Below are 19,727 nucleotides of genomic sequence, written 5' to 3'. Positions count from 1 at the left end.
ACTTATATAGCACTCATAGTTAAAAGAACTTAACAAATCTAATAGCTTATAAAAGGTTACTGTGCTGCTTCCAAAGACCCATTGGAAAGTCTACTAATTCATTTCAGTGAAAAGGCACAGCCGGATCTCAAGGCTGGCATGTGAAGTGTACAGCAAAGAGAGAAACACTGCTTATGAATCCTTTCCACTGACTCCCTGGCCTTGCAGTCAGCTCTGGACATGCCATACAGACCTGCTTAATTCAGTTTGGGTTTCAGCTTCCATCCGCTGATCTGAAAAATCCTTTCTTCTTTTGGCAGGTGTGTAGTAGCGGTACTGTGACAGGAAGGACTTTGCTTCTGTTTTTAAAGTTCGTGGAGTGAATGGCGACTGCTTGTTAGAGAAGAGGTCAGAGTGCTTTTCCAACAGATCTCCACTTGGGGTCTTGGCGATGACTACCTGGAACTGGTGGGCACTCCGAGGCCGCCTGTTGCAGCCATGCCCACAGCCTGAGTAACTGGATGGAGAGGTGCTGGCATGCTTCTGGGCGCCACTCATGAGCATCTTACTTGATTCAGGCAGACTTAGATGCAGTCCCTCGGAAGAAGGGATGAGTGACTTTGAAAATGATGGATATCTTGTCATTTCTTCTATGAACACATCCTGGTCTTGTGGTTCCCCTGAGGGCTAAGAACATTTGATATGATAGTCATCAGTTGCACTGCCACTGGGAACCTCAGGACTAACTTATACATGCACCTTGGCTCTAACTAGGCACTTTTCCTCGCAGTAATGGGGCTGAATGCCAGCAGGGCCTGGAGCTGTCCGACAAGGGTTCTGCCACTTCCCAGCCCTGTCCTTATTGTCTAGAAGAAAGGGAGGACCAGAACCACAGATACAAGATGAGCTGCACTTTAATATTATGCATTATCTGCTGTAAAAATTTACCTGAAAACTAACAATTTTAGAATTTGTTTATAGCACAAGGAATCTTAAATTGATCTTAATTCTTTTCTTGATAATGTATAGGTCAGCTAACTTACAAACTGATATATCTAATTAAGGAAACTATATGACTATTTCCTAAATAGGTCTAGACACATAATTTCCTTTCTAATCTTTCTTTCTCAAAACAAAAGACAGAATGAGTATTGTCTTATGTTATTACTTCAACATATTAGCTTCAAAATGTGCTCCCAAACTAGGCTGATATTACTGCAGGTGTACAAAGAGCTTGTCTCTTTGGAAAGAGATTTCTGAATCCTACAGAGCTATTAATTAATAATCATAAGAATTATTTATACCCAGAGGAATGGTGTAAGCTAAACCCAGAGTAAGGAGAAATGTAGAGGACATTAGGTTGACTGTAAAAGGAAATTCTTTCTTTTTTTTTTGGTTTTTTGATTTTTTTTTTTTTTTTTTTTTTTTTTTTTTTGGTTTTTTCGAGACAGGGTTTCTCTGTATAGCCCTGGCTGTCCTGGAACTCACTTTGTAGACCAGGCTGGCCTCGAACTCAGAAATCCACCTGCCTCTTTTTTGGTTTTTTGAAACAGGGTTTCTCTGTGTAGCCCTGGCTGTCCTGGAACTCACTCTGTAGACCAGGCTGGCCTTGAACTCAGAAATCTGCTTGCCTCCCAAGTGCTGGCATTAAAGGTGTGCGCCACCACCACCTGGCTGTAAAAGGAAATTCTATCAGTGTAAAGTTTTACTAGAATGAAATAGCAAAGAGAACCTTTAAGGGCAGAAATAGCAAGGCTGGGGGCACTGAGATGGTTAAGTATATGTGATTTGCTATCCAGTGTTTCTGTGATTTGGATTTATGTAAAGTTCATGTAAAGAACACCTACCCAATTTACAATCCCAAAACAACCGAGTAATAAATCTCTTTCATGGACAACAGCAGAAGAAATGATGGACCAAGATCTTACAGCTGTCTGTTAGATACTCAAAGAGTCGAAAACAGTTCAGTTGAAGACCAGGCAAGGGGCAGATTATGTGAAAAATCTAATACTTGTTTTACAAAAGTTCCAAGTTATTTATGTTTTATAAAAGAATGAATAGATTTTGATTTTTATTACTTGGACTGCTTTGAAATGTTTCATACTCTATTCACAAACATGAACCACATCCATAGAGTTGGTTAGAATTACAGGCCAGAAGCAGCTGCACAGGTCTGCAGCAGCTGGAAGGGAAGCACAAGGAAGGGTCCCGAGGGCTGACATCACATGAGCCAGGGTGAGCGGAGAGCACCGTGGGCGGTGAGGATTTGTGTTCTGAAATATGAGCTCCTATGCAGAACCTGCTAAGCCACTACGAAGGCCAAAGCCAGCATTTTAAATTGCAACTCTCTTTTCAGCGAGAATATTCTAGAACTGTAATAAATATCTGTTAACCTTAAAATCCACCCAATTATTAAGATATACCAAATTAATAATTTTAGATAACCTAAATGAATCTAAAGCATTAATCATTAAAGCTTATTAAAAATGTAGGCAAACTGGGTCCTCAGCAGTGGTGAACAGAGCCCTTGTCCCCTAAGCTCCATTTTCTAGCCCTTGGCCCTGCCTGGATTCCTAGAGGCCTGGTGACACCTCAGGGTCAAACAGGTAAGACCCTGCTCCCTGAATCCTTGGCCTTTCAAGTCCCGTAAAGCATACCCAGTAGCAGTAAACTGCCCCCTGTCCCCTGCACTCCATTGTCCTGCTCACAGCTCTGCCTGCATTTCTGGAGGCCTTTGGGTACCAGAGTCAACCAGACAGCTAAAGGCAGTATAATGACACAATTAACAACAGCCAGGGCAATACAGCACCACCAGAGCCTAGCTATCCTACAAGAAGATGACCTTAAATTCAATCTTATGAAGATGACAGATGCCTTTAAAAAGGAAATGAATAAATCCCTTAAAGAAATTTAGGAAGCCTGACAGTGGTGGTGCACACCTTTAATCCCAGCACTTGGGAGGCAGAGGCAGGTGGATTTCTGAGTTTGAGGGCAGCCTGGTCTACAAAGTGAGTTCCAGGGCAGCCAGTGCTATACAGAGAAACCCTGTCTCGGGAAACCAAAAAAGAAAAAATTTTTTTAGGAAAACACAATCAAACAGGTGAAGGAAATGAATGAAATTGTTCAAGACCCAAAAATGGAAATAGAAGCAATAAAGAAAACACAAACTGAGGGAATCCAGGAGATAGAAAATTTAGGTAAGAGAACAGAAACTATAGATATAAACATCACCAATAGAATACAAGAGATAGAAGAGAGAATCTCAGGCATAGAAGATAGGATAGAAGAAATTGATACAATGATCAAAGAAAACGTTAAATCTAAAAGTTTCTGACAGAAAACATCCAGGAAATATGGGACACTGAAAAGACTAAACCTAAGAATAATAGTAATAGAAGAAGACTCTCAGATCAAAGGCCTAGAAAATATTTTTTAATTAAATCATAGAGGAAAATTTCCCTAACCTAAAGAAAGAGATCTCTGCAAACATACAAGGGTATAGAATACCAAATAGACTTGACAAAAAATAATAATAATCCAACCACATAATAATCAAAACACGAAATGCACAGAACAAAGAAAGAATATTAAAAGCAGCACAGGAAAAAAGGCCAAGTAACATATAAAGATAGACCTACTAGAATTATACCTAACTTCTCAACAGAGACTTTAAATTTCAGAAGGTTCTGGGCAAATGTCTTATACTCTCTATCACACATGCCATCCCAGATTACTATACCCAGCAAAACTTTCAATCACTATAGATGGAGAAAACAAGATATTCTCCGACAAAACCAAATTTAAACAATACCTATCCATAATCCAGATCTACAAAAGATACTAGAAGGAAAACTCCAACCCAAGGAGCTTAACCACACCCAAGAAATCACAGGAAATAATTTTACACCAGCAAAAACAAAAGAAGGAAAATGTATGCATGCACATACATACAGTACCACCTCCGACATCAAAATAATGGTAATTAACAATCATTATTGGTCTTTAATCTCTCTCTACATCAATGGACTCAATTCCTCAATAAAAAGACACAGACTATCAGAGTGGATGTGAAAACAGGATCCATCATTCTGCTGCATAAAGAAAAGAACCAACACTTCAACATCAAAGACAGACATTACCTCAGAGTAAAAGGCTAGAAAAAGATTTTCAAGGAAACAGACCCAAGAAGCAAGATGGTATAGCCATTCTAATATCTAATAAAATAGACTTCCAACCAAAATTAATCAAAAGAGATGGAGGATACCAATCAAAAGAAAAAAAACACCAAGATGACATCTCAATTCTGAATATCTATGTCCTAAATGCAAGAGTACCCACATTCTTAACTTTACTAAAGCTTAAATCACAAATTGAGCCCAATACATTAATAGTGGGAAATTTCTTCATACCACTCTCACCAATGGACAGGTTATCCAGACAGAAGCTAAACAGAGAAATAGTGGAATTAGTGGATGCTATGACTCAAATGGACCTAACAAATATCTACAGAACATTTCACCCAAACACAAAGCAATATACCTTCTTCTCAGCACTTCACAGAACAGTCTCCAAAACTAGTCATATACTTCGTCACAAAGCAAGTCTCAACAGATACAAGAAAACTGAGACAACTTCTTGTATCTTATCAGACCATCATAGAAGCTGGACTTTAACAACAACAGAAAGCCTACAAACTCATGGAAACTGAACAACTCTCTACTGAATGACCATGGGTCAAAGGGAAATAAATTGAAGACATTCTAGAATTCAATGAAAATGAATGCACAACACACCTAAGCTTAAGGACACAAAGCAATGCTAAGAGGAAAATTCATAGCAGTAAGTGCCTTCATAAAGAAATTAGTGAGATCTCACAGTAGTGACTTAACAACATACCTGAAAGCTCTAGAACAAGGAGAAGCAAACATACACAAGAGGAGTAGAGTGCAGGAAATAATCAAACTCATGGCTAAAATAAATTAGTTAGAAACAAAGAGAACAATACAAAGAATCAACAAAACCAAGAGCTGGTTCTTTGAGAAAATCAACAAGATAGACAAAATCATTAGCCAAACTAACTAAAAAGAAGAAAGAGACTAATTAAATTAGTAAATGCAGAAATGAAAAGGGGCACATAAGAACACATACTGAGGAAATCCAAAGAATCATTAGGTTATACTTTAAAAACCTGTACTCCACAAAAATGAAAAATTTAAATGAAATGGACTATTTTCTTGAAAGATATCACTTACCAAAGCAAGATCAGGCAAATAATCTAAGTAGACCTATACTCCCAAAGGAAATAGAATCGGTCCCAACCAACCAACCAACCAACCAACCAACCAACCAATCAATCTAGGGCCAGATGGTTTTAATGTAGAATTCTTCTAAGCCTTCAAAGAAGAGCAAATACCAATACTCTTCAAATTACTTCATAAAATAGAAACAGAAGGAACACTGACAAATTCATTTTATGAGGCCAGTCACTCTGATACCTACACTACACAAAGATTCAACCACGAAAGAAAGAGAATTTCAGATCAGTCTCCTTATGCACACTGATGCAAAAATACTCAAGAAAATACTCAAACAAAATCCAAGAACATATCAAAAACATCATCCACCATGACCAAGTAGGCTTCATACCAGAGATCCAGGGATGGTTCAACATACAAAAATCTCTCAATATAATCCATCATATAAACAGACTGAAAGAAAAAAAAAAACTTCACAAGATTATCTCATATAATATAAAATATCTTGGTGTGACTCTAACCAAGCAAGTAAAAGACCTGTATGACAAGAACTTCAAATCTATAAAGAAGGAAACTGAAGAAGATCTCAGAAGATAGGGAGATCTCCCATGCTCATGGATTGGTAGGATTAACAGTAAAATGGCCATTCTACCAAGAGCAATCTACAGATTTAACACAATTCCCATAAGAATTCCAACATAGTTCTTTACAGACCTTGAAAGACAAAACACCTGTACAATAAAAGAACTTCTGGAGGTAGGTATCACCATCCCTGATTTCAAGCTATACTACAGAGTAATAGAAATAAAAACCTGGCATAAAGATAGACAGGTTGATCAATGGGATTGGAGAACCAGAGGTAAGCCTACACCCTATGGACACTTGACTTTAGACAGAGAAGCCCAAAACAGGAAAAAGAAAGCATCTTCAACAAATGATACTGGCCCAACTGGATGTCTGCATGTAGAAGAATGAAAATAGACATATCAATTGCCCTGCACAAAACTAAGGTCAAAGGGGATCAAAGACCTCAACAAAAAACCGGACATACTAAATCTGATAGAAGAGAAAGTGGGGAATAGCTTTGAATGCATTGGCACAGGAGACAAGCAAGTTGGGGAGGAAAGGGTTTATTCAGCTTACACTTTTCATATTGCTGTTCATCACCAAAGGAAGTCAGGACTGGAACTCAAGCAGGTCAGGAAGCAGGAGCTGATGCAGAGGCCATGGAGGGATGTTCTTTACTGGCTTGCTTCCCCTGGCTTGCTCAGCCTGCTCTCTTATAGAACCAAGACTACCAGCTCAGAGATGGTCCTACCCACAAGGGGCCCTCCCCCTGCCTTGATCACTAATTGAGAAAATGCCTTACGGTTGTATCTCATGGAGGCATTTCCTCAACTGAAGCTCCTTTCTCTGTGATAACCCCAGCCTGGTGTCAAGCTGACACATAAAACCAGCCAGTACACTGGGTAAAAGAAAACCTTAATGCTTTAATCACAGCACCAGAGAGGTAGAAGTGGATCTCTGTAAGTTTGAGGCCAGTCTGGTGTACACAGCAAGTTCCAGGACTTGCTGGAATGGATAGAGACCATGTATCAAAACAAAATAAAACAAATATAAAGAAAGAAAACAAAATCCCAAAGAAAAAAAAAGAAAGAGAACTTTACTGCATCACAGCTAGGATCTGCTTATACTAAGGACATAAGTCACTCCCTACATTAACAGATGAAGTCACAGCATCTTTACTGCATCACAGCTAGGATCTGCTTATACTAAGGACATAAGTCACTCCCTACATTAACAGATGAAGTCACAGCATCTTTACTGCATCACAGCTAGGATCTGCTTATACTAAGGACATAAGTCACTCCCTACATTAACAGATGAAGTCACAGCATCTTTACTGCATCACAGCTAGGATCTGCTTACACTAAGGACATAAGTCACTCCCTACATTAACAGATGAAGTCACAGCATCTTTACTGCATCACAGCTAGGATCTGCTTACACTAAGGACATAAGTCACTCCCTACATTAACAGATGAAGTAACAGCATCTTTACTGCATCACAGCTAGGATCTGCATATACTAAGGACATAAGTCACTCCCTACATTAACAGATGAAGTCACAGCATCTTTACTGCATCACAGCTAGGATCTGCTTATACTAAGGACATAAGTCACTCCTACATTAACAGATGAAGTCACAGCATCTTTGCTGCATCACAGCTAGGATCTGCTTATACTAAGGACATAAGTCACTCCTACATTAACAGATGAAGTCACAGCATCTTTGCTGCATCACAGCTAGGATCTGCTTATACTAAGGACATAAGTCACTCCCTACATTAACAGATGAAGTCACAGCATCTTTACTGCATCACAGCTAGGATCTGCTTACACTAAGGACATAAGTCACTCCTACATTAACAGATGAAGTCACAGCATCTTTACTGCATCACAGCTAGGATCTGCTTACACTAAGGACATAAGTCACTACTACATTAACAGATGAAGTCACAGCATCTTTACTGCATCACAGCTAGGATCTGCTTACACTAAGGACATAAGTCATTCCCTACATTAACAGATGAAGTCACAGCATCTTTACTGCATCACAGCTAGGATCTGCTTATACTAAGGACATAAGTCACTCCCACATTAACAGATGAAGTCACAGCATCTTTACTGCATCACAGCTAGGATCTGCTTATACTAAGGACATAAGTCACTCCCTACATTAACAGATGAAGTCACAGCATCTTTACTGCATCACAGCTAGGATCTGCTTACCCTAAGGACATAAGTCACTCCTACATTAACAGATGAAGTCACAGCATCTTTACTGCATCACAGCTAGGATCTGCTTACCCTAAGGACATAAGTCACTCCTACATTAACAGATGAAGTCACAGCATCTTTACTGCATCACAGCTAGGATCTGCTTACACTAAGGATATAAGTCACTCCCTACATTAACAGATGAAGTCACAGCATCTTTACTGCATCACAGCTAGGATCTGCTTATACTAAGGACATAAGTCATTCCCTACATTAACAGATGAAGTCACAGCATCTTTACTGCATCACAGCTAGGATCTGCTTATACTAAGGACATAAGTCACTCCCTACATTAACAGATGAAGTCACAGTATCTTTACTGCATCACAGCTAGGATCTGCTTACACTAAGGACATAAGTCACTCCTACATTAACAGATGAAGTCACAGCATCTTTACTGCATCACAGCTAGGATCTGCTTATACTAAGGACATAAGTCATTCCTACATTAACAGATGAAGTCACAGCATCTTTACTGCATCACAGCTAGGATCTGCTTATACTAAGGACATAAGTCACTCCTACATTAACAGATGAAGTCACAGCATCTTTACTGCATCACAGCTAGGATCTGCTTATACTAAGGACATAAGTCACTCCTACATTAACAGATGAAGTCACAGCATCTTTACTGCATCACAGCTAGGATCTGCTTACACTAAGGACATAAGTCACTCCTACATTAACAGATGAAGTCACAGCATCTTTACTGCATCACAGCTAGGATCTGCTTACACTAAGGACATAAGTCACTCCTACATTAACAGATGAAGTCACAGCATCTTTACTGCATCACAGCTAGGATCTGCTTACACTAAGGACATAAGTCACTCCTACATTAACAGATGAAGTCACAGCATCTTTACTGCATCACAGCTAGGATCTGCTTATACTAAGGACATAAGTCACTCCTACATTAACAGATGAAGTCACAGCATCTTTACTGCATCACAGCTAGGATCTGCTTACACTAAGGACATAAGTCACTCCCTACATTAACAGATGAAGTCACAGCATCTTTACTGCATCACAGCTAGGATCTGCTTACACTAAGGACATAAGTCACTCCCTACATTAACAGATGAAGTCACAGCATCTTTACTGCATCACAGCTAGGATCTGCATATACTAAGGACATAAGTCACTCCTACATTAACAGATGAAGTCACAGCATCTTTACTGCATCACAGCTAGGATCTGCTTATACTAAGGACATAAGTCATTCCCTACATTAACAGATGAAGTCACAGCATCTTTACTGCATCACAGCTAGGATCTGCTTACACTAAGGACATAAGTCACTCCTACATTAACAGATGAAGTCACAGCATCTTTACTGCATCACAGCTAGGATCTGCTTACACTAAGGACATAAGTCATTCCTACATTAACAGATGAAGTCACAGCATCTTTACTGCATCACAGCTAGGATCTGCTTATACTAAGGACATAAGTCACTCCCTACATTAACAGATGAAGTCACAGCATCTTTACTGCATCACAGCTAGGATCTGCTTACACTAAGGACATAAGTCACTCCTACATTAACAGATGAAGTCACAGCATCTTTACTGCATCACAGCTAGGATCTGCTTATACTAAGGACATAAGTCATTCCTACATTAACAGATGAAGTCACAGCATCTTTACTGCATCACAGCTAGGATCTGCTTACACTAAGGACATAAGTCATTCCTACATTAACAGATGAAGTCACAGCATCTTTACTGCATCACAGCTAGGATCTGCTTATCCTAAGGACATAAGTCACTCCTACATTAACAGATGAAGTCACAGCATCTTTACTGCATCACAGCTAGGATCTGCTTACACTAAGGACATAAGTCACTCCTACATTAACAGATGAAGTCACAGCATCTTTACTGCATCACAGCTAGGATCTGCTTACACTAAGGACATAAGTCACTCCTACATTAACAGATGAAGTCACAGCATCTTTACTGCATCACAGCTAGGATCTGCTTACACTAAGGACATAAGTCACTCCTACATTAACAGATGAAGTCACAGCATCTTTACTGCATCACAGCTAGGATCTGCTTACACTAAGGACATAAGTCACTCCTACATTAACAGATGAAGTCACAGCATCTTTACTGCATCACAGCTAGGATCTGCTTACACTAAGGACATAAGTCATTCCCTACATTAACAGATGAAGTCACAGCATCTTTACTGCATCACAGCTAGGATCTGCTTACACTAAGGACATAAGTCACTCCTACATTAACAGATGAAGTCACAGCATCTTTACTGCATCACAGCTAGGATCTGCTTATACTAAGGACATAAGTCATTCCCTACATTAACAGATGAAGTCACAGCATCTTTACTGCATCACAGCTAGGATCTGCTTACACTAAGGACATAAGTCACTCCTACATTAACAGATGAAGTCACAGCATCTTTACTGCATCACAGCTAGGATCTGCTTATACTAAGGACATAAGTCACTCCTACATTAACAGATGAAGTCACAGCATCTTTACTGCATCACAGCTAGGATCTGCTTACACTAAGGACATAAGTCATTCCTACATTAACAGATGAAGTCACAGCATCTTTACTGCATCACAGCTAGGATCTGCTTACACTAAGGACATAAGTCATCCCTACATTAACAGATGAAGTCACAGCATCTTTACTGCATCACAGCTAGGATCTGCATATACTAAGGACATAAGTCATTCCTACATTAACAGATGAAGTCACAGCATCTTTACTGCATCACAGCTAGGATCTGCTTACACTAAGGACATAAGTCACTCCTACATTAACAGATGAAGTCACAGCATCTTTACTGCATCACAGCTAGGATCTGCTTATACTAAGGACATAAGTCACTCCTACATTAACAGATGAAGTCACAGCATCTTTACTGCATCACAGCTAGGATCTGCTTACACTAAGGACATAAGTCACTCCTACATTAACAGATGAAGTCACAGCATCTTTACTGCATCACAGCTAGGATCTGCTTATACTAAGGACATAAGTCACTCCCTACATTAACAGATGAAGTCACAGCATCTTTACTGCATCACAGCTAGGATCTGCATATACTAAGGACATAAGTCACTCCCTACATTAACAGATGAAGTCACAGCATCTTTACTGCATCACAGCTAGGATCTGCTTATACTAAGGACATAAGTCACTCCTACATTAACAGATGAAGTCACAGCATCTTTACTGCATCACAGCTAGGATCTGCTTATACTAAGGACATAAGTCACTCCTACATTAACAGATGAAGTCACAGCATCTTTACTGCATCACAGCTAGGATCTGCTTATACTAAGGACATAAGTCATTCCCTACATTAACAGATGAAGTCACAGCATCTTTACTGCATCACAGCTAGGATCTGCTTACACTAAGGACATAAGTCACTCCCTACATTAACAGATGAAGTCACAGCATCTTTACTGCATCACAGCTAGGATATGCTTACACTAAGGACATAAGTCACTCCCTACATTAACAGATGAAGTCACAGCATCTTTACTGCATCACAGCTAGGATATGCTTATACTAAGGACATAAGTCATTCCCTACATTAACAGATGAAGTCACAGCATCTTTACTGCATCACAGCTAGGATCTGCTTATACTAAGGACATAAGTCATTCCTACATTAACAGATGAAGTCACAGCATCTTTACTGCATCACAGCTAGGATCTGCTTATACTAAGGACATAAGTCACTCCCTACATTAACAGATGAAGTCACAGCATCTTTGCTGCATCACAGCTAGGATCTGCTTATACTAAGGACATAAGTCACTCCTACATTAACAGATGAAGTCACAGCATCTTTACTGCATCACAGCTAGGATCTGCTTATACTAAGGACATAAGTCACTCCTACATTAACAGATGAAGTCACAGCATCTTTACTGCATCACAGCTAGGATCTGCTTATACTAAGGACATAAGTCACTCCTACATTAACAGATGAAGTCACAGCATCTTTACTTCATCACAGCTAGGATCTGCTTATACTAAGGACATAAGTCACTCCCACATTAACAGATGAAGTCACAGCATCTTTACTGCATCACAGCTAGGATCTGCTTATACTAAGGACATAAGTCACTCCTACATTAACAGATGAAGTCACAGCATCTTTGCTGCATCACAGCTAGGATCTGCTTATACTAAGGACATAAGTCACTCCTACATTAACAGATGAAGTCACAGCATCTTTACTGCATCACAGCTAGGATCTGCTTATACTAAGGACATAAGTCATTCCCTACATTAACAGATGAAGTCACAGCATCTTTACTGCATCACAGCTAGGATCTGCTTATACTAAGGACATAAGTCATTCCTACATTAACAGATGAAGTCACAGCATCTTTACTGCATCACAGCTAGGATCTGCTTACACTAAGGACATAAGTCACTCCTACATTAACAGATGAAGTCACAGCATCTTTACTGCATCACAGCTAGGATCTGCTTACACTAAGGACATAAGTCACTCCTACATTAACAGATGAAGTCACAGCATCTTTACTGCATCACAGCTAGGATCTGCTTACACTAAGGACATAAGTCACTCCTACATTAACAGATGAAGTCACAGCATCTTTACTGCATCACAGCTAGGATCTGCTTACACTAAGGACATAAGTCACTCCTACATTAACAGATGAAGTCACAGCATCTTTACTGCATCACAGCTAGGATCTGCTTATACTAAGGACATAAGTCATTCCTACATTAACAGATGAAGTCACAGCATCTTTACTGCATCACAGCTAGGATCTGCTTACACTAAGGACATAAGTCACTCCTACATTAACAGATGAAGTCACAGCATCTTTACTGCATCACAGCTAGGATCTGCTTATACTAAGGACATAAGTCATTCCTACATTAACAGATGAAGTCACAGCATCTTTGCCAAGAAATGAAAAAGGAGCACTGGATAAAATCACTCATTGAGATCAAAATACATTATATTAAAAACGTTTTTAATTAAAAACCAAAATCTATCCATCGGAGAGACTCTAAAAACTGCCACCACTTCTCATCCAACTGTGAGCAGAAGAATACTTTTTCAAACAAATGTTAAATAGAATTACAAACAAAGCCACAGCCCAGGCCAGCCAACTATAGCCTGCAGGCTGCGTTGCTGTCTCTGGCTAGCGAATGGAGTGCAGCTAGAATTGATTTCCGCGTTGTCCACAGTGGTTGCTTTTTATTGGCAGGCAGTTGTGACGAGGTGCTGTGTCCTGAAGAGCACACATGCTCAAAGTTTGCTGACCCAAAGCTACCCAAACCTGCAGCCCAAGTCTGGCGGCAGCGATGATGTGTCTGACAAACACCTGCTTTTAAGGAGCAAAAGGGAACCTTACCTTCTGTAGAGAGTTTACAAAGAACTTGGAATTCATCTTAGAATTGGTCTGCATTGCAGATTTACTTAATTTAAACTCCTTTTCACACCGTGCCAACTCCTTCCTCAGTTTCTCTCTTCGTTGTTGGTCAGCATCTAAGGAAGGAAACAATTTTTTTTTTTTTTTTGGTCTTTCAAGACAGGGTTTCTCTGTATAGCCCTGGCTGTCCTGGATCTCACTTTGTAGACCAGGCTGGCCTCGAACTCAGAAATCTGCCTGCCTCTACCTCCCAAGTGCTGGGATCAAAGGCGTGCGCCACCACCGCCCGGTGGAAACAATTTTTTTTTTTAAAGCAGCAACAAAACATAAATACTAACTTTTTGGTCTTGTTAGACTAATAAAATCAATGATTTCTCCCTTCGCCTAGGCTGTTCTAGAAGCTGTAATGGTCTTGCATGGAGGACTCTCTCCAGTGCTAGGATCAAGGCCAATACCCCATGCACAGCTGGCACATTTTTCTTGTTAAACATATTTATACTATCATATATGAGTAAGATCCATATAAAATCTGTATAAAGAGATTCTAGGTAATATGTAATCTACAGAAATTCCAAACAGAGAGTAGAGGCACAAAAAAATCACTTGAGCCAGGAGTTCAGGGCCAGCTTGAAAGCAATAACTCAGCTCAAATGAACAAGCAAAACAGCAAAGCCATGCCAACACGTTAGAGATATTTGCAGTCAGGCAACTGACTTCTATTTCTTTTAAGTCCTATTCATTAGAAATGCTAGTAGAGTAAACCAAATAATCCAATCTAAAAATGGGGTACAGAGGTAAACACATTTCTCAACAGAGGGATCTCTAATGGCTGAGAAGTACGTAAAGAAATGTTTAAGCTGGGCGTAGTGGCACACGCCTTTGATCCCAGCACTCGGGAGGCAGAGGCAGGCGGATTTCTGAGTTCAAGGCCAGCCTGGTCTACAGAGTGAGTTCCAGGACAGCCAGGGCTATACAGAGAAACCCTGTCTCGAAAAACCAAAAAAAAAAAAAAAAAAAAAAAAAAAAAAAAAAAAAAAAAAAAATTCAATGTCCTTAGTCAGCAGGGAAATGCAAATCAAAACAACTCTGAAATTCCATCTTATACCCATCAGAATAGCTAAGATCAAGAACTCAAGCAATAGCTTATGCTGGTGAGGATGTGGGACAAATGTTCCTCAATTGCCGGTGGAGTGCTGACTTGTACAGCCACTCTAGAAATCAATTTGGTGGCTTCTCGGGAAACTGGGAATAGTTGTACTTCAGCTAAACCAATTCCTAGGCATATACCCAAAAGATGTGCCACCATACCACAAGGACACGTGCTCCACTATGTTCCTAGCAACCTAATTCATAACAGTGAGAAACTGGAAACATCCCAGATATCCTTCAACCAAAGAATGGATAAAAACTGTGTTTCATTTACCCAATAGAATACCACTCAGCTATTAAAAAGAAGGACATGACATGTGCAGGTGAGTGAGTGAAACTAGAAACTAGCCTCGAGAGTGAGGTAATCCAGATGCAATGGGTCATGAAGAGCCTGAACTCACTTAGCAGCGGGTGTTAGCCTTCAAGTACAGGGTTGCCACTCTACAATCCAGACCCAAAGAAGCTTACTAACAAGGGCCCAAGGAAGGATACTTGAGTCTCACTCAGAAGGGGAGGTGCATGTGTGCAATCATGTGCCACAGCGTGTATATAGGGATAGAGGACAACGTCTGAGAGTCCATTCTCTCACATGTGGGACCTAGGGACTGCACATAGGTGACCAGGCTTGATGGCAGATCTTTACATCCTGAGTCATCTCAGACTCCTTGTTGCCCTACTCCACTTCCCGCCCATACTTTGGTCTGCCACATCTTTGGTCTCTTGAGACAGAATCCTGGAATATAGACCTGGGTAGGCTGATATTCGCTGTGTAATCTAGGCTGGCCTTAAACTCAAGCTAATTTTTCTTCCTCTCAAATTCTCAAGTACAGGTGTGTGCTACCACACTGGCCTTTCTATTTTAATTTTTTTGTAAAAGTACATGTACTACTATTATCTGTTTAATTCTGAAATATGCTACCTTTAATTTTATCATTTTCTGGGTTTGTCCAGTAATAAATCTTTGATTAACTTGCTAGTCAGTCAGTACCTGACTTAAAAACACATAAAGTATGAAACTAACATTTCTACTAGTATTTCTTTTTTCCCATTAATTTATTAACTCATTTTACATCCCGATCACAGCCCCCACTTTCCTCCCAGTCCCCCACTCACACAGCCATTCTTGCTCTCCTTCTCCGAGAAGGGAAGCTCCCCTCTCCCCGGTACCAACCCACTCTGGCACCTCAAGTCACTGCATCCTCTCCCACTAAGGTCAGACAAGGCTGCCCAGTTAGGGAACAGGATCCATAGGCAGGCAACAGAGTGGGTAAGTTCCTGCTTCAGTTGTTGGGGGACCCACACGAAGACTAAGCTGCACATCTGCTACATATATGGGAGAGGAGACTAGGTCCATCCCATGCTTGCTCCTTGGTCAGTGGTTCAGACTCTGGGAGCCCCGAAAGTCCAGGTTAATTGTCTCTGTTGGTCTTCCTGAGGACTTCCTGTGCCCTTCAGGCTCCTCAATCCTTCCCCCAGCTCTTCCACAAGACTTCTTGAGCTCTGTCTAGTGTTTGGCTGTGGTCTCTGCATCTGTTTCAATCAGCTCCTGGGTGGAGTCTCTCAGAGGACATTTATGCTAGGCTCCTGTCTGCAAGCATAATAGAGCCAGAGTATCATTAATAGAGTTCTTGCCCACAGGATTGGGCCAGTCATTAGTTGGCCATTTCCTCAGTCTCTGCTCCATCTTTGTCCCTACACTTTTTGTATGCAGAACAAATTTTGGGTTGAATATTTTATGGGTGGGTTGATGTTTTTATCCCTGCACTGGGAGTCCAGGAGGTGGCAACTTCAGGTTACATATCCCCTGCTGCTAGGACTCTTAGCTAGAGTCACCCTCATAGACTCCCTGGAACCTCTCCCATCCCTGGTCTCTGGCAAGTCCTAGAGATGACCTGACTTTCACCCCACCCCCATCCCTGCCATTTTCCATTCACTCTCCTTGCCCTCTTTCCCCTGCTTTCCCTACATCTGTCCCCCTCTCCTTCCCTTTCCAATCCCTTCTGCCACCCAGCTCCCTCCATCTATAAAAGTAAAGCTTGTGTAGTACTTCATAGATAGGTATAATTTATGTGCCAATTAAAATGAGTAAATTAAAAAAAATAAAATGGTTTTAGACTGGGAAGATAGCTCTGTGGATATAGTGCTGGCTAAGCAAGCATAAGGACCTGAGCTCAGATCCCCAGAACCCATGCAAGGCCAGCAGCAATGCTCTGCTGGGATGGGAGGCATAGTCAGGTAACTGGCTAGAGGTTTGCTGGCTAGCTAGCCTAGCATATCCAGTGGTGAGCAATAGACTGTGTCTCCAACAAGGTGGACATGAGGGCTGAGCCTGACTTCCACATGTACATGGCACACGCATGCCCTCATATACACATGCACAGAGATTAAAAAATAAAATATGTAAGTAAGAGAAACTAAAGAAACTAAGAGGACATGTTCAACCAAAAAATTTGAAAGCTGGGGCAGGAGAAGTGGCTCAGCATTTTAAGAGCACTTTCATAGCACCCAAGTGGTAGCTCACAACGGTCTCGTAACTCCAGTCCTGAGCATCCAGTGCCCTCTTCTGGTTTCTTTGAGTACTGCACACATAAGGTACACAGACATAAATGCAGGCAAAACACCCACACATATAAAATAAAAAGATTAAAAATTGGTAAAGCTTATCTAATGTGTTATATATAACACTATTTAAACAAAGTATATTCCCATTTGGATAATGTGGAAATTGAAGTGATCAAGGCAGCACTAGCCATATCAGGAATGTATAGTGCATGAAAATACAGATGACAAGTCGAGGGATATATTGTTTTATGTTGTAAGCCTATTTCTGAATTATCCAGATCAATTATGATGAGTATAAACTCAATATGATAAGGAGTAATGATGGCTACTAGTTAGCCATTTGAAGATTACAATCTCTTTTAATTCAGCCATTATACTTTTCTTTACATGGCAAAACCAATAAACTCATGCCTTAAATGATCTAAATGTATATCATTAATAAGAAACAATTTGAAATTTAAAAACAAAATATGAAAGCTAGACTTTAAATACCACTCAATTCTGTTAACTCTCAAAATTTTATCTCTATCCTGAACTCCAGACTCATTCTAACTGCCTTCAAGACACAAGTGATTCTGTTTAATACTCTAAATTACATTATTTATTGGGGGCACACTGCCATGATATGCACTCAGAGGTTAGAGGAGTCACTTCTCTTCCACATGCAGATCAATCTCCTGTTGTCAGACTTGGTAGCAAGTGCATTTACCTGCCACACTATCTTCCTGGCCCCAGCCAACTAATAGGTACTCATTTTGACCTTATGATGATGAAAGTTGAAGTTCTAGTTCATTTCCTCCCCCAAATCCTTTCCTATCATACTCTTTAAATCATAGTTCCATCTTTGCGGTTGAAAGGTCATCCTTGACTTCTCTCCTCTTCTCTCCTCTCCCTCTCCCCCTCCCCCTCTAAATTATTTCAAGTCTCTGCTTGTCCCTCCAAGACAAAAAAAAAAAAAAAAAAAAAAAAAAAAAAGACTTCTCCTCCAAGGGGCTCCTAGCTTTCTTTAACCAGGCTCTACCTCCTCACTGTAGGAATCCCCACCCATCTGACATAGTCTCCTTCTTTGTATATACTCATCGTTTGTCTCCTTTCTCTACACAGGAAGCTCTGGAAATCAGTTTTGATCAACATTTTACTTTAGTCTTTGAGCAACATGTAGCACATGGTAGGCACCCCGTAAATATTTTAACTGACAATTATGGACTTTATTTCAAAAACTCTTATCCTATTTATATGTGTGTTGGGTGGAGTGTGGACAAAAGGGTCAGGTACCACTTTGTGTACCACTCTCTATTGTATTTCCTTGAGACAGGGTCGATCACTGGATCTGGAGCTTGGCTGGCAGCAAAAAACTACTAGAATATACTAATTTAGGGTGGACTAGCTAAAATTTTCCCCTTGTTACCCTGACAAGCCTGAGTTCATGCAATCCCTGAAACTCATATAAAGTTGGAAGAAAAGAACTAACTCCCACTATTGTCTTCTGATCCTACACATATGTACCCACACACATAACAATGTGTGTGTGTGTGTGTGTGTGTGTGTATGCAAGCCACAAACACATACACATGGAAAGAAAAACTATAACAAACATTGGCAAACATGTAGAAGAAAAGGGAATCAATCCACGTATAAATTCAGGTGACAGCCATTTACTAATTTGATGTATAAGTTCTTTGAGATTTAGTAATAGAAGTGCTGTGTGTCTCAGCAATCTTGCCTCCAGGCTATGCATCCAAATGGAATGAAACCAGCCTGTCAGAAGGCACACCCCTATACTTTCTGAATTATTCACAACTGCCAAGATACAGAAATAATCTAAATGTTCCCTAGCAGGTAAGTAACTCATGACTGTGTGTGAAGTGTATATGATATAACAGACTGTCTCAGCCTTAGAGAAAGGCAACACTTTCTAGGCTGTAAATGAATCTTGGAGGACCTTTGCCAAGCAGGTAGCCCAGACACAGAAAGACAAAGGCCGCATCATCTCCCTTACATGCAGACACCAAGTAGTCAAGGGCCCCAGGTGGTGAAATCAGGAAAGCATAGACTGGAGATGGAGAGATGTTAGTAAAAGGATAGCATTTTCAGTTGTGAAAACAGATAGTTGTAGAATGTAATATGAAGCATGGTTACCAATACTATTATCATATGTTTCAAATTTCTTAAGTGTTCCTGATGCAAATAAAAAGGTGAATATATGAGTTTATAGTAGTCTTGACTGGGTCAGCATTCCACAATGTATATAGACATCAAAATACTACTTTATATACATTATATAATTCTGATCAATTAATTATATATTACTAAAGCTAAACATTTACCACAGTTAGAATGACTACCTTGTCAGGATAGCAATGAGATATTAGCCAAAAGTAGAAGACTCTGGTTACTGATAAAAATAAAACAACATGCTGAAAAACTAGGAAAATACAGATGGTAAATTTAAAAATACAGTTGGCTCTCAGTAACTGGGGGTTCAATAATATAGATTTAACCAAATGCATATTTTTAAAAAGGCTCAGAAAAA

General features: G+C 40.1%; 1 protein-coding gene across 4 annotated transcripts in view; it reads right to left on the bottom strand.

The window, feature by feature from the left end:
* Positions 1 to 19,727, bottom strand: part of Spata7 (spermatogenesis associated 7) — a 50,859-nt gene that overhangs the window by 12,305 nt on the left and 18,827 nt on the right. For all 4 annotated transcript variants that reach the window (XM_021178896.3, XM_021178897.3, XM_085830608.1 and 1 more), the window contains 2 exons: positions 13,466 to 13,599; positions 233 to 666 (listed from right to left, as the gene is read on the bottom strand). In XM_021178896.3, coding sequence (XP_021034555.1) covers positions 233 to 666; positions 13,466 to 13,599 — 568 coding nt within the window. The remainder of the gene's footprint in view (positions 1 to 232; positions 667 to 13,465; positions 13,600 to 19,727) is intronic.

The sequence above is a fragment of the Mus caroli genome, unplaced genomic scaffold (genome assembly GCF_978045245.1).
Source record: "Mus caroli unplaced genomic scaffold, Mus_caroli_1 scaffold_14, whole genome shotgun sequence".
Lineage (NCBI taxonomy): Eukaryota > Metazoa > Chordata > Mammalia > Rodentia > Muridae > Mus > Mus caroli.
Note: the sequence above shows the minus strand (reverse complement) of the source record. Positions and strands in the feature narration are given on the sequence as shown.